This window comes from Lagopus leucura, unplaced genomic scaffold (assembly GCF_019238085.1).
Source record: "Lagopus leucura isolate 7727_CA_CO unplaced genomic scaffold, USGS_WTPT01 Super-Scaffold_760, whole genome shotgun sequence".
NCBI lineage: Eukaryota > Metazoa > Chordata > Aves > Galliformes > Phasianidae > Lagopus > Lagopus leucura.
In genome coordinates, this window is record NW_024962257.1 from 2040611 (window position 1) to 2054645 (window position 14035).

The following is a 14035-nucleotide window of genomic DNA, read 5'->3' on the forward strand; positions in this document are numbered from 1 at the left end:
GCAGCAAGTGGATGGAATGCAAGTCCCATGGACAGCCACCGGAAAGATTAACTTATGAATCTTCTCAGACAGGAAGAAAAAGTGCAAGTTAACCATTGCAAACAAAGACTTGGCCCTGCTAGCTCATCCTAACCCACCTGAACACCTTCTTTACTTCAGAGAACGGTCAACCACAACACTTAATGAAACAACACCACCTTCAGTGTAGGAAGCACTGAAGTAAATAAACACAGTCACCACTGCAGCACAGAAAATGAAATACTCTTATCTAGTTTTCCACCATTCCAAGAGGACAGAACCCCAAATGAAGTCATACACCACGTACTTTATTGAACTGGCTGTTTGCATCAACCAGATGCAAAGTGCAAGTGAGAGCAATGGTACACTCCAACTTGATGACTTCACACCTGACCAAAAAAAAAATAATCAAAAAAAACCACAAAGGCAATAGCATGATATCAAGAGGGAGCTCAATAAAATGCAAAGAAGGGTCCATCACAATCTTATCTGCAAAAGCAGACTGCATGTGTCCTCCCTGAGTTCTTTTTTCTTCCAACACGAGTGATAGCTTGCTATGTTTGTCTCAGGGCCTGAATGTGGCACTTCAGCGAGGGAGATGATACACAGCTGAATAACCTCCAGTGCAGAATCCAGGAACCAAGAAGCTCCCAAGTTTTTGACAGCAGAGGCAATACACACCTGGTGAAGCCACAGTACAAGGACTGCAAAAATTCAGAACAGTCTATGACATTTCTACAGCACACACATTGGAGGCACCCTGTGCACACCTCTTCCCCCCTACCATATGCCTGTAATGGGATAATCTGGCTGACAAGTAAATAAATGGTTAGGAGACCATAACCATGATGCACACTTAGCACAGTGCTGGAAAAACTGCTTTTCTTTCCCTCTTTCCCTCTCATCCATACTCAGGTAACATATTGCCAAAACGTGCCTTTTCCAACCAGAAAATGTACCCTACCACTACAGTCATGTCAGTATGCAGATGGTATAATCAGGATTTCTGGCAGTTCTGTACAAGAATTCTCTGTTGTGGGTAAAAAAGCTAGAAGAAATGTTCAGTTACTCCTCTCCTAATTACACCAGAAATCTGCATGCTAATGCAGTATCATAATAATTAGGAATGCAAAGTAATTAAACCTTGTAAATGGCTTCAAGAGGGAGTGAAATTTGCACACTTGAGAACACGCTTTGATTGAAAGTGTTATGAGCGCAGCCCCATTGAAGGACTGCATTGCTTGATGTTCTGCTAGTAAAAACAATTCTCAATTCTAGCAGTCTGTCTCATCTCCACATCATTTAAAAATTCATCACTGGTGCACCAGTTCACCATGAAGGTAACTCAAGAGAACAATGAAGAAAATCACCATCAACATGGCTCCCTGCTTTGTGACATCTCTCCACTGTAATGCTGGGCCACTGATAATTGGCAGCTGGTACAGCTACCCACCCAGCTCTGCACAGACCCCACATGGCTTCATTGAAGCCATATTTCTCTAGATCGTTTATGAAACTGTCACACACATTAGACACTAAAGCCATAGTGAAACTCAAGCTGCAATGCCTTCCCTAGCTACAAGACTTGTTCAACAAACACAGAAGTACATTTTCAAGGTTTTAAAAATCATTCTGGCTGCTACTGATCTAACAGTTTTTCAAAATAAAATAAAATAAATTTACCTGTAATTCTCTTTTAGCTCTTAGTACACATTAAATTTTTACTGTCCCACTGTTCAGTCACCTCAGCTCTCTGAAGCTACAGCAAATGGATCTGAGATCACTTGAGCTAGGACCTTCCAGGATCCTAGAAGGAAGCCCACCAGGTACAGCTGACTTGCAATCATTAAGTATGTTCACATAAATTCTCAACTCCTGTTTCTTTTTCAGTGTGTCATTCTATCCTTTGTCACAATGCCATGTGTGTGGAGGGCTGCCATCTAGTAGAACTTAAAACCAACGGTGAGTAGCTCTGATCTTCAACGACCATTCTAAGATAAAACCTGACACAATCCTCAGGTCAAGTTATGGAATCCATTAAATCATAAAGCACCTCATACCTTCGTTCATTGTCATCGAGATGAGCAAAGAGCACATTCTTGGAGATGGCCTTTGCCAGAGCAGTCATAGTTTTATAGTCCTTCGGAATAACCTATGGGTGAAAAGAAAGAAGAGCAATTACGTGTCTGGTTGTATTTCCTCGTAATTCTTGAAACCTGTGGAAAATTCCATTATTCAAGATAACAGATGCAATTTGATTTCAATCACTGGGACAGATTTAGGCTATAATATAAAGCAACTAAGAAAGTAATAAATTACAGTTTTGATAACATGGGGATAAGAATTGATGTTCTCAACATGACAACCAGAAAAGAAATGCAAGCTCTGAAATGAGTAGGGAGAAAGATAGCCATAAAATACCATAATTAGCAGGTACTGGCAGCTGTGCAGTATCCTATCCAGTCTATGAGACTGAGGAAAATACATTTCTTATTCTTCTCTCTCCACAAAGAGTTTCAGAAGCAACCTACTTTTAAAAATGAGTAAAATTTCTCCAAGGAAAAGGAAAAAAAATGAATTGATTACACAATGTTTTTTTCATACTGGTTGTGGCATAAGGAACTTTGACCATTGACCTGGGTCAAAACTCACATTTTGCTTCTTGGCTAGTGAGAAGATTTATGCTGGAGAATAAAGAGGTATTTTATTTGCTAATTGAAGAGAAGGCACACATTCTCTACTATGTGAATTCGGTCATAATCCTGAAAGTTTAGATTCTATTAAGTTAAACAAAATGGGTATTTGGCTAGTAACTTTTCCTTGTTTTTTCCTCCTATCAAAGAAACCCCGGACTGACCTGCAGTTCTGCATTTCTGTTCTATGAAAACAACCTAGCTGTTCAGCTTACTGCTGCTGAGCCAAGAGGGGATAATCTAAACCACTGACACTCAGCTCTCGCTGACGATAAAATACTGCTGACTAGCCTCTCTCAGTCTCAATCTGAAGCAATGAAAGCTACAGGGCAGAGATTTAGGTGGGTCTCATGGGACAAGAACACAGAAAACACAGGAAAGATTCCTTAGGTGTCACAGCAACCAGGCATCAACAAAATGAAAAGTCTAAACAAATCACTTGATCACACCTTACATCATTTTTCTAAGTAATCATGAAGCGTTCTCTTCAAGCAGATCAACTCCTTTACAACAAAATTCCCATTCTGTCAGTTGTTCTGTTAGCACTGTGTCAGATGTGCTGACAAACATTGCTTTCTCTGGTTTCAGGACGAAGCGATGAAACAAGCAGCCGCAGTGATCTCAGTGCTCTTCTGAACGGAACCACCCCAGATGTTTGCTCAAGTCACTCAGCTAAATCTCCTTTCATTTTCTCTCCAGTGACATAACTCACCACTTTCCCTTTAGCACTACTCATCCTACAGCTCACCCTCCAGTGGATCCTTCAAGCTGCTTATGACCCACATGTGTTTCTATCCAGCGCCTGAATTCAAGCCAATGGTTCTTCCTAGCTGTTAGCTAAAAATGCTTCTCTTTGCAATAGCTTAATACAACCCTTGCCTTGCTTTTTACACTTTTTCATTTCTTTCGTAATTCATCCCTCCAGCATCTCCCTCTGTTTCTTATTCCAGAAACCTCTGTCACAAACACACAGCTTCAGGGTTCACCATGGGAATCATTTGCTTATGGCAGAAGACAAAGCAAGAAACAAAACATCCCATAGCTAGTCCTACATCCCTTGCAGTATCTACAGCTGACAGAAAACCATCCCTACATCATGTATTACTTAAACTCAGTCAGTTTCTAGGGAATTAAAATTGCAGCAGTCCTTGCCCCAGAGCACCCAGAATGTGATCTGTATTGCTGTTTCCAGCTGTGGGCCAATTACTGCCTACTAATCCTGCTGCTGGGAAAAGGAATAAAAAGTTAATTTCAGGATCCATCCAAAACAGGAAACATTACCCAGGGAGTAATGGCTGAGAATTAACTACTCCATAACGGGAGGCAACAGATTAGCAGCATTCCTCAACAAAGGAAAGAATACAGAATGCTGAAGCAACATGCTTAGAAAAATACTTTATTAATACATTAAGAGGCAGCAAATGTACTTGAGAAGACGGTCAAGCCATGGCTTTGCTGACATGAGGACGACACTCTACAAGCTGACCAGTGCTTCTAAGCACTAAAAATAAGCAGAATACAAGTCATTTCATCGCCCTGCAGGGACATGACAAAGCATTACCTTTCTAACATAAGAAACAGCATCTTCTTCTGTGTACACCTCTGCACTGACTCCTCCTCTCCTGCGTCGGGCTTTTACTACTGGGTTGGGAGGCGGAGGAGAAATCTCATCGTCATGGGAATCAGACTGGGAACTGGACTTCTGCCGAGCCAGTATCTGTTTGCATTCTTCCTGCAAGGCAAAAAGAGAGAAATGAAACATCTCTTACCCATGTAAGACTCAATATGCTTCCTCTATGACTCTCATACTACTCTCAACTACTTCATTTCTACATCTAGATGCTTGGAAATGCACACAAGTACTGGTCAAAGAAAATTAAAAATGTGCAGCTTGAAAGACTGACACCAACTCCAATGTGTATACAGGCACCATCACTCCAGTACTTGATCTGTCCAATACTTTTACACTTAAAAGAAACCAATATATTATAAACCACAGACATTTCATTGCAGCTACTTCTGGCTGAGAAAGAAAAGGAATAACTTCTTTTGCTAACTCTCCAACACCACAGCTGTTCCTTGCTCAGTTGGCTTTTACATATCTCTGTCTCTTGTACAGAGAACATACCCAAAGTCACATATTAACATGTTAGATGTGTTCCTTCATCTTGCTCTGCTTTGCTCACTACTGCAAGACAGAACAAAGAGGTTCCCTATTCCAGAATTTCTACCATGTAACAGACTTATAACTAATGGGACTACTGCCAAGCAAGCAAGATCCAAGGTAGGCTCCAGAGGACTGCAAGAAATGATGGCTGGCTTGGCACCAGCTGGCCAATAGGGAGGTTATCCTCCAAATACCACATCCTTGGAGGACAGAGTTCAGTACAAAGGGGAATCCCTGAAAATATGGTAACAAGAGCGGGAAAAATCTTCAAGGAAGGATGTGAGAGACACAAGATGCTGTCAATTCATACACTGAATTATCTGATTTCTGAAGAGCTCATACAAACACAGCTACCCATAGTTATAACATTTTCAGGCATAAAATGCACAAGTCCTTTGTAGAAATCCAAAAACCTACACCTGAGCAGCACTGGTTGTTCTACCGCCTCTCCAGTGCCCTGTCTCATTCATTCCAGCCTCCTCTGACCCTACTCAAGGTGAGGGAGAAGGGCCACAGGATGGATCTCGCATCCAGTCCTCAGCTTGTCCCATAAGGGAAACTGTGGGGGATATGAACATTGTGATCAGTCATCCTGCCTGGGCTGCAGTAGGATGAATAAATCCAGTGATTTATTTGCTGTCACCTCCTCCCTTACCATACACACGAGGTACACCCTGATAGTCTCAGAGCTGTGTTATGGACGCACACACACAGCACTCGTCAGGCTGCCGGCTGAACAGCCCCAGTATTGCTGAGAACTCATACTAGTGGAGTTGCAGGCTGTGTGAAAGAAAAAAGAAAACGCAGCAGTGCTAAGGCCCCTGCACAGCCAGCAAAGCCAATTTCCCTTTGACAGCAATACCAGAACCTGGACACAACTAATTTCTGATGAGATTCAGCGATTTGAGCTAGTAAATGGAGTCAGTGGAGGAGGAAGGACCTCAGAGCATCAGCACCAGACATGTGGCAAACCACCAACACGGCCAGTTGGTCTTACTGTCACAGGAAATGAGTTACAGCTAACTCATCAGGTATGACACCACAAAAGAGTGGTACAGAAAACTGGCAAAAGTTCACAATTTTTAAGCTTGCCAGAAAAACAAATGATTAATATCTGTTTTGCCACCGATGTTTACAAATGTCTGACAAATCCAGTCATGCCACTTGTCTTTTCTGGTTTCACTCCAGCTTCCTTCTGCACCATCACAAACACTGCCCCCATCAACAACTTCAGGAGCTTTCATACCGACCTGCAACACGTTATGGCAGTTGAAATAAACAGCAAAGTAGTATTTCTTGTGCTGCATAATTCAAAGTAACAGGCCCCACATTATCGTTTTGATTAAGGGACTACTAAAACATTTGAGAAACAGGCACTGAGATAACACTTATGGAGCTGGCTGGAGAGGTGAGGCCCTGACCTGCCTGAGAAAATGCCGAGTTCCTTCTGGTATCAGTTTTTGTTGTTTTTTTAATGGGGATTGCTAAACTACAACTCCTGGACCATAGCACAGTTGAGTTAGATGATGTACACAAACAAAACCAACAAGCAAGCTGACTTCAGATGTATTAAATCTTTACTGGAACTTTTCCATTTCCAATTCAAATTTCAGATAATAGCACAGAATGCATAAAAAATGACTCAGCAGGCCCTATTTAAGCACTCTCATCAACTTCTTCCCCATGCACAACTCCTCTCTGACTGCCCTTAGCTTCCCTTAGTACAATTATGCATTTGCAGAAATACAAACATGACAGATAAACATATGTGCACTATTTATTTTCATTGCATTTAAAACCCAGCCATCAAAAACAAACCTACGACTGAAGAGTTTGAAATACTGTCACCAGTATTTCAGCTTCTGTATCTCTTTACAGTTAACATTGTGTTTTTATACCACACAAACAAAACCAAACACATCTTCTTCATAAGCTTAACTGAAAGGTAAAGAAGATTTTCAGAGCAGAAAGCAGTTGAAAGTACACTAAAAGGTAACTGTAACAAGGAGCAGTCAGTAAGCAGTTAGAGGAATGCAGCTCTTGCACAGCTCCTTTAATACACGCTCAGAGTGAAAAGCAAGAGCTTGCCACATTCAAATATCAAACAGACACTTCTTCAGCACACACTGCATGAAGGCACTTCCAAGGAATTAATAAATATCTCCTCTGCCCCAGCACGGATTTATGCAAGAAAGCAAGTTCAATGAGAAAAAAATTAATATCACAAAGCATGCTCTGAAACCCAAATACCTTCTAAAGTAGAAAAGATATGAAAGGATTATAAAAGTGAGTTACCATATGATTCATTTTAAAAGGAAGGCTCTTCGCTACAAACTCCTTTTATATAAACAGCAGATAGTTGACTGGCTGCCTTTTCCATATGCCGCTATTTGTAGGCTAGGTAAGATTTCCATTGCTGAGCTAAAGAGTGCCTTTTGAAAATAAAAGCACACACTGTATCCCAGGTTAAGCTTTCACAAAGCCATCTTCCATATATCCTGGGGTGGAACTGCACAAATACAGCAAATACGTTAAAGGAGGAACAGTTCTTCAAACAGCCATCAGGCACAGCTTGGTGTGGACGCCTGTGCAGACCTCACTTTCAAGTAAACACCTCACCATCTTTTGTTGTCATGACAACAAGCCATCTCACTCTATTCGAATCACACAGATAATTCACGATGGCAGAGAAATCTTATTTCCCAATCATGTCCATTTTAAAATGAGGGACTCCAGAAAGCACATGGAAGTCAACAGCAAACACAGAGTGACAAACCTCCGAGCAAGCTGCAGCGAGCACCTCGCTCCTCACTCTACCCTTCACCTGCTGCACTGCTGCCAGCAGAGTTGCTCCTGACTCGTGCAGCAGACAGGATGAGGCTCTCCAAAACACAGGGTCTGAGGCAGATACCCGTACACACAGCCCATGCCATTTTGGGCAAGCTTTGCCTGGTTTTCAGTGCTGGTTCAGCAGTGAGAACCCCCTGCAATGCCTACAGGCCCAAGGCAGTGCCTGTGCAATCTGGTGACTTGGAACAGCAGCCTGCAGTCACTGCTATGGTGCAGCACAGTGACAGACCATCACACCCCAAAGGTACAAACCAGCCCTGCTGTGTTACAATAACACCTAATCTAACCAAATTCCATGAAAGTCATGTTGTGAGTGATTAAAAACCTAGCTGGAGCTGTGCACAAAAGACTTCCCTGTGATTTCTGGTGGAGATGAATTGTGAAACAGGAATACCACAGCTGACTTCAATAGGTATGCCAACCAAACCATAAATTGGAAAGAAAACATACCGCCTTTGCATCAAACTCAAAGCAAAAAGAGCTAATACACACATCTGTAGCAGTGACCCATTTATCTTTTGAATGTTCCCTATGGCTAACATAGTGGTGTTGCAAGAGGCTGGTGTATAAAACACAGGAATTTAGCAAGCTGTCCTCAGTGCGTGGGGTCATTGCCTCTTCTGATTAATGCTTTTAGGAGTTTTTAATGTTTTAAACACCAGAGAAGCAACCACAACGACAAGCAAGTTCTCAGATTTACCCTTCCTTTCAGCCTACTGCTCAAGAGCACACACCGACAGCTCTCCTGTCTCTTGGCTGGAGCATTTCCAAACAGAAAGTCACTTTCAGTAGTTCCTCTCCTCATTGTTCCTTTCAGGCTTTGTCACTGTCTGGAAACACAGTGTTTAAGTTCATGGAAGGATAGCATCTGACAAGGCTCCAAATCACTGCACAGCTTTAAAACAGGATTCCAGGAAGCCTTTAAAAGCACGTCAGCTGTTAGGTATCACAGCTCACCACCTCCGATCCACTTCCTACAACTTCTGTGTTCAAAAGGAACAACACAAAGCACATTCTAAATTAAATATTTTCTTTTTCTTCCCCCTCTCTCACCTCCCAAGCACAGTGTCTTCTGACTGAGGCCTAGAATCTGCTTTCATTTCATCCACAGCAAATGTAAAGCCTAGCTCATGCACCAGTAAACTAATCTCTCTTTGCACTGGAACTGACCCAGAGGAAACACTGTCAATACAGGAAGGTCTGTAACAGCATGCCTTCATTTTTGGGGAATGACACAATGATTAACAGCAAACCGCTCCTTTGGAAGCCCAGGACTCACTGATTCCATCACTGAATTTGGGAGGTCTTAAATGTTTTACCCACCCTTTTCTTTGTCACAGCAGACAACTCTATAATCTCTTCAGATCATTCAGACCTGTAATCTGAGACCTTTCACACACTCCTAACCACCATTCCTCTGCCTTTTGGATGTTAAATGCTATCTTTTCTTCCACAGCATCACAAAAAATAACCTAAACATTCACCCCCACTAATTTATCCAGTTCATACCTGTCCTCCACTCTAACTGCCACTACTGCATCCTCTGTGGTCTCTCTGCACCATCGTTCATTCCCAATTTCCAATCTAGACAAATTCTCCTGCCATAAATCTTCCTACATTTCTGTAGCTCTGCCTCACTGTTTGCCATCCTGTGTCCCTTTACCTCCTGCAACATGTTAGCACTTCTTATCTTCCCTTCCAGTGTCTTGCAGTAGTTCAGCCCATCACCACCTCTTCTCTGCTTACTTTACCACGAGGCACACGAAGGAAAGGTTCTCTTACAAAACAACACACCATATTCCTGATACTTAGAAGCTTATGTAATCAACACTTCAGTGTGTAAAATCCAGCCAAATACCAAATGTGTGCATGCATACCTGGCGTAAGAAGAAACATGCCTGCAGGAAAGTTCACTTTATTATAAATTGCATTTCTCTAGAAATATTCTGCATTCTGACAAAACATAAATACTGGCAGAGACTACAGAAAACTGCAGAAGATTAATGTTCAAATACTGAAACTCTTTATTATACACAAACAGACTCTAATTTACTAACAGTAAATAGTCTTTCCATCCTGCTTTACAGCAAACTTGTCACACGTGTGCCCTTATTTTTCCGATCATGTCTGTATGCAATACTGTCTAATATCACAAGGTGGAGCTACCCAGACAACCTCATTTTGCTCTATCTGATTTCAGACGGCACAGCCTGGTGTTCTCCAAAACTCTTTTGTTTTGGATGGTACCTGAAGGCATATAGCATCAGCCCAGTCCAAAAACCACCGCTGATCCACAGCAAGCCATGGCATTAAGTTCAGCCCGTGCATGACAGCATTCCTCCTGTGTGAGCAGAGGGCAACAGAAGGAACCAGGTGAGCACTCAGATCCAGAAGGCAGCAGCAGAGTGCCTGGCTCAGCTTGCGAAGACACTGCACTGAAATACAGGGCGTGCAAAATGGCTCCACCACAACACTTAGACATTTCTGAACATAAACTGAAGGTGCTGTTCTCTTCTGCGCCATTTTCTTTGCTAGCTCTACTCATAACCTTTTTCTGTGGAGCAGAAGTTTAGCTTGGTCTGCCATGACAACTCCACCTTTGATCATATAATCATAGCACTGATCAGTCTGACACCAATGAAAGTTCTGCAGTCTCACTGTAGGTGAAAATACAAGGCTTTGCCTGCAATTTCTTACTAATTAACTAATTCAGCTCTCTCCCCACATGGGAGCAAAAAGGTATAGCACAGATGCTGAGCTAACAGCAAACGTGCCCTATCAGTGTGCTGCTCATTCCCACACAAACATCTCTAGCAGTTAAATTCACCATCCAGTTCAGATTCCTCAGAGTAACTAAATATGGCAAAGTGCTGTCCAAAAACAGGATAAAATTCGTTTAAACGATTTCTCTATCTTTACAAGTCATTCAAAATGTGACTGTTCCCAAATTTGCACTGTTAAGCCCTGATTCTGCATGCAAACCCGTTGTTTTCATAGTTTTTCCACTAAATAAAGATTTTGTTTGTCAGTTCTGCACAGCTGGAAAAAATAACTGACCTTGTTCCTACCTGACACTGTGCAGTCAGAAACCGCGGCTCCCCTGAGACCAATTCTGTGCAGGAAGAAGATGAACAACACTGCAGAAGACCCTTTGGTTCTACAACTCAGTGAGAAGGGACAGCTACTCCTCTGGGATGCAGATTTCTTTCAACAGCATTATGCAACTGACCAAGTCAAAGTATTATCCTTCAGCAGAAAATCCCCCACAGTACAATCAATCTCAAGAAAGTCCTCAAAAATGGCTGAGCAAGGAAGTCAAACTGCTGTAGGAAGAAGAATTACACCACAGGAAATCTCCAGAAGCATCCTAATGGCCTTCAGCTCAGGAAGCTTAGCTCTCAGACTGCCCTACAGGAGTCAGTGGCACCTCGCTTACACCCATACTACGCATCATATCCACACTATTTGCTGTCCTGGGACTGTCTGTTTCTGAACGATCTCTTGTGGTTCACAACAGTTCTGTTTTTGCATCCAGATCAATATTCTGTTACAGAATTCCAATGTTCTTTGGGAAATAATAGGAGATTACATAAAAGACTGCAGAATACCCAAGGGTAGGAACTGACACCAACTGTCAATGTTCCTGCAGTGCATAAAGTCAAACTCCCCCAGAGCAACTCAAGTAATCCCACCAGCCATGCAGTTTGTTCTAAAACTCTATGGCATATTTTAATGCATTTGACAAAAGCGGCGCTCATCCTTCTGGGCAGGGAGTCTGGGATTGCATATACTAAGCCAGATAACAATTCATAACAAAGGAAATTCAACACATAATTCTCTTCAAATGGGACTCGGCTCTAAGGAGTTTAGCAGAGGCAGAATCAAAAGATGGTTTTGTTGTTGTTTGTTTTTTTTTTTAAACAATGCACCATACAACAAAAATAAGTTTGTACTTCCTATTCATACCCAACATTCCAGGCATTCTGTGTGAATTTCCACCTGGATACGTTTGTATTTATTTTCAGGCTACACAAATTTGGCATATATCCACAGATAGAGAAAAGCAGACAAATGAGGAGAGTTGTGTACAATGCTTCTATCATCAGTAATATACAGCTCCGTGCATTATTCACTAGTTAATTGTTCTTGCCTTGGCCTAGTTCTGTTCCTAGGAGGAAAATAATATACATAAAACTCCTACCTCAAGCCTACAAATGTTATGCACTTAATTAGGAAAAAAAAAACCAACCCAAAACCTCAAACATAACAACAGTCTTTTTACATTAATTATGTAAATAAAGTGTCTTATAGAATAAGGACTCATACACCTAACAACTTGCAGCCCTGTGTGCTCATGAGCATCTACTTCTTGAGAAATCCCATCCCCTAAAAAAGCAGCGTCCACACTACCTGCAATTCCTGCAAAAGATACCAATATGCTTCAGGCAAGATTTGCCTGAGAATGTTTTACAGTACGTTTCCCTTCTACACTGCTTCTGAATACAGCCACAGTAAATGAAATCTCTCTGAATGCATCTCTCATTGGAGATCCTAGGATACGCAATACAGGAAGGAGGAATAAATTAAGTTGGCAGGATTCAATGGTTTTAAGTACCTGCTGGTTCCCTGACTGTTTCAGTTTAAAGGGCAAGGGAAAAGCACTTCACCTGACACCAGAATGAACAGGGAACAGCATCTTTTGCTCTATCCACAGATGAGAGCTGAGAATGTCATGCATCATAATTCAGAGCACGCATCTGAGTTCTTGGGTCACTTGTAACAAGTTCAGTATGATGAGAAATATAATCTGGTGTTATGGACAGTAACAGCATCATGGTAGCCATCAGCAAATAAAGGGTGGTTGATTTGTTTGTTTCTAACAGTTTTTGTTTTATAACAATCGTTTGCTAATTCAAAAGCTAAAAAGAAAAGTGCACCCGAACATCTGAAACGTTTTTAACAATCTTTTCAGCTTAAAATCAGAAAATTATGTGTCATGTTAAAATCACTGACCTTTTCTAATTTTTCGAAGTGTTCTCTGAGGAACTTCATGGGTCGGTCTGGTTTTGCTATGCAGAGATTTACAATGCACTCCTTTAAGATCTGCTGGATGTTGTGCTTCTGAACGTAGAGCTCACATCCCTTCAGGCTCTCATCTTCTTCCACACTGCAGGAAGAAGCAGCAGCCATCTTCAGGCTCGTAAACAGTAAACAGACCTGGGTAAAGAAAATGGTGTAAGAAAGAGACAGTTCTTTATCAGAGGAACTTGGAGCAGCAGAGATAGACGAGTACTGCCTATGGCTGTCAATCCGGAACATTTCGATGCTCTGCAAACACTAACCACAGGATCAACACATTGGCAACTACGAAAAGCGCATTTCAACTCCTCAACATCTACAAATAACGGTACAATGAATCACAAGGCCACGAGTTGCAGAGGCAGTCATTAAACACCGGTACAAAGCCCCGCATTTCACAGCCTCCCCCCGCCCAGAACAAACCCAGGTTCGCGTCTTAGGAGGATTTCAGGCTCGGGCAGAGCCCAACAGCAGCCGATACCCGAAGGAGGAGGGCCGACCTCCCAGCGCCGCGCCCCGCGGAGCCTCCCCCAGCCCGGGTCGGGCCGCGCGGCGCCTCTGAGGCATCGGTACCGCCCGCAGCCAGCAGCAGGGAGCGCGCCGGGCCGTACCTGGGCCGCCGATCTGCGGAGCAGCAGCGGCTCTTTCTGCCGCCCTCACGGATGAAGGCGTTTCTCCGCCGGCTTCCGCAGCGCAACAGCCTCTTCCTCCTGCTCCTCTTCCTTCTCCTCCTTCTCCTTCTCCTCTCGCTGCCTGCTCCGCGACCGCGGGGCTCCTTCCCTCATGCAGACGCGGACACAAAGGCTGCGGCCCCGCCGCCGCAGGAAGTGCCGCTGCTGTCACTCAGCAGCAGGATCGGCCTCCGCGGGGCGGCACGGAGTCGGACGCCGGGCCGGCTGTTACGGCGCTCGCTGGCCGCTGTCTCAGCGCTGTGTTGTAATGGCGGCTGAACGCACTGCCGCCGGCTGCCCGGCCGCTGCGATGCGAGACAGGGCTGCGCTTTGCTGCGACCCGAGCTCACGCCGCGCACTGCGGTACCGCCTGCTCGCGTTGCCCGCGGGCTGCGCGGTGCGGTGTGCAGCGCTCAGAAATACAACTGAGCACGTATTGACTCGGTGGACATTGGAAATAATACCGTGTATTGCTGCTGGGGGATTCTGATCCCGCTATAAATTATTTATTAAAGGATGGGGGGGGGTGAAGGGAAGCACACACCACGTGACACAGC

General features: G+C 43.3%; 1 protein-coding gene across 1 annotated transcript in view; it reads right to left on the reverse strand.

The window, feature by feature from the left end:
• The window catches only part of PRKAR1B (protein kinase cAMP-dependent type I regulatory subunit beta), an 87711-nt gene extending 74045 nt beyond the window's left edge, over positions 1-13666 (reverse strand). The window contains exons 1-4 of the mRNA XM_042864105.1: positions 13419-13666; positions 12742-12945; positions 4273-4443; positions 2079-2170 (exon numbers count right to left, since the gene is read on the reverse strand). Of these exons, the coding sequence (XP_042720039.1) occupies positions 2079-2170; positions 4273-4443; positions 12742-12918 (440 nt within the window). The 5' untranslated portion in view covers positions 12919-12945; positions 13419-13666. The remainder of the gene's footprint in view (positions 1-2078; positions 2171-4272; positions 4444-12741; positions 12946-13418) is intronic.
• Positions 13667-14035: the final 369 nt, after the last annotated feature.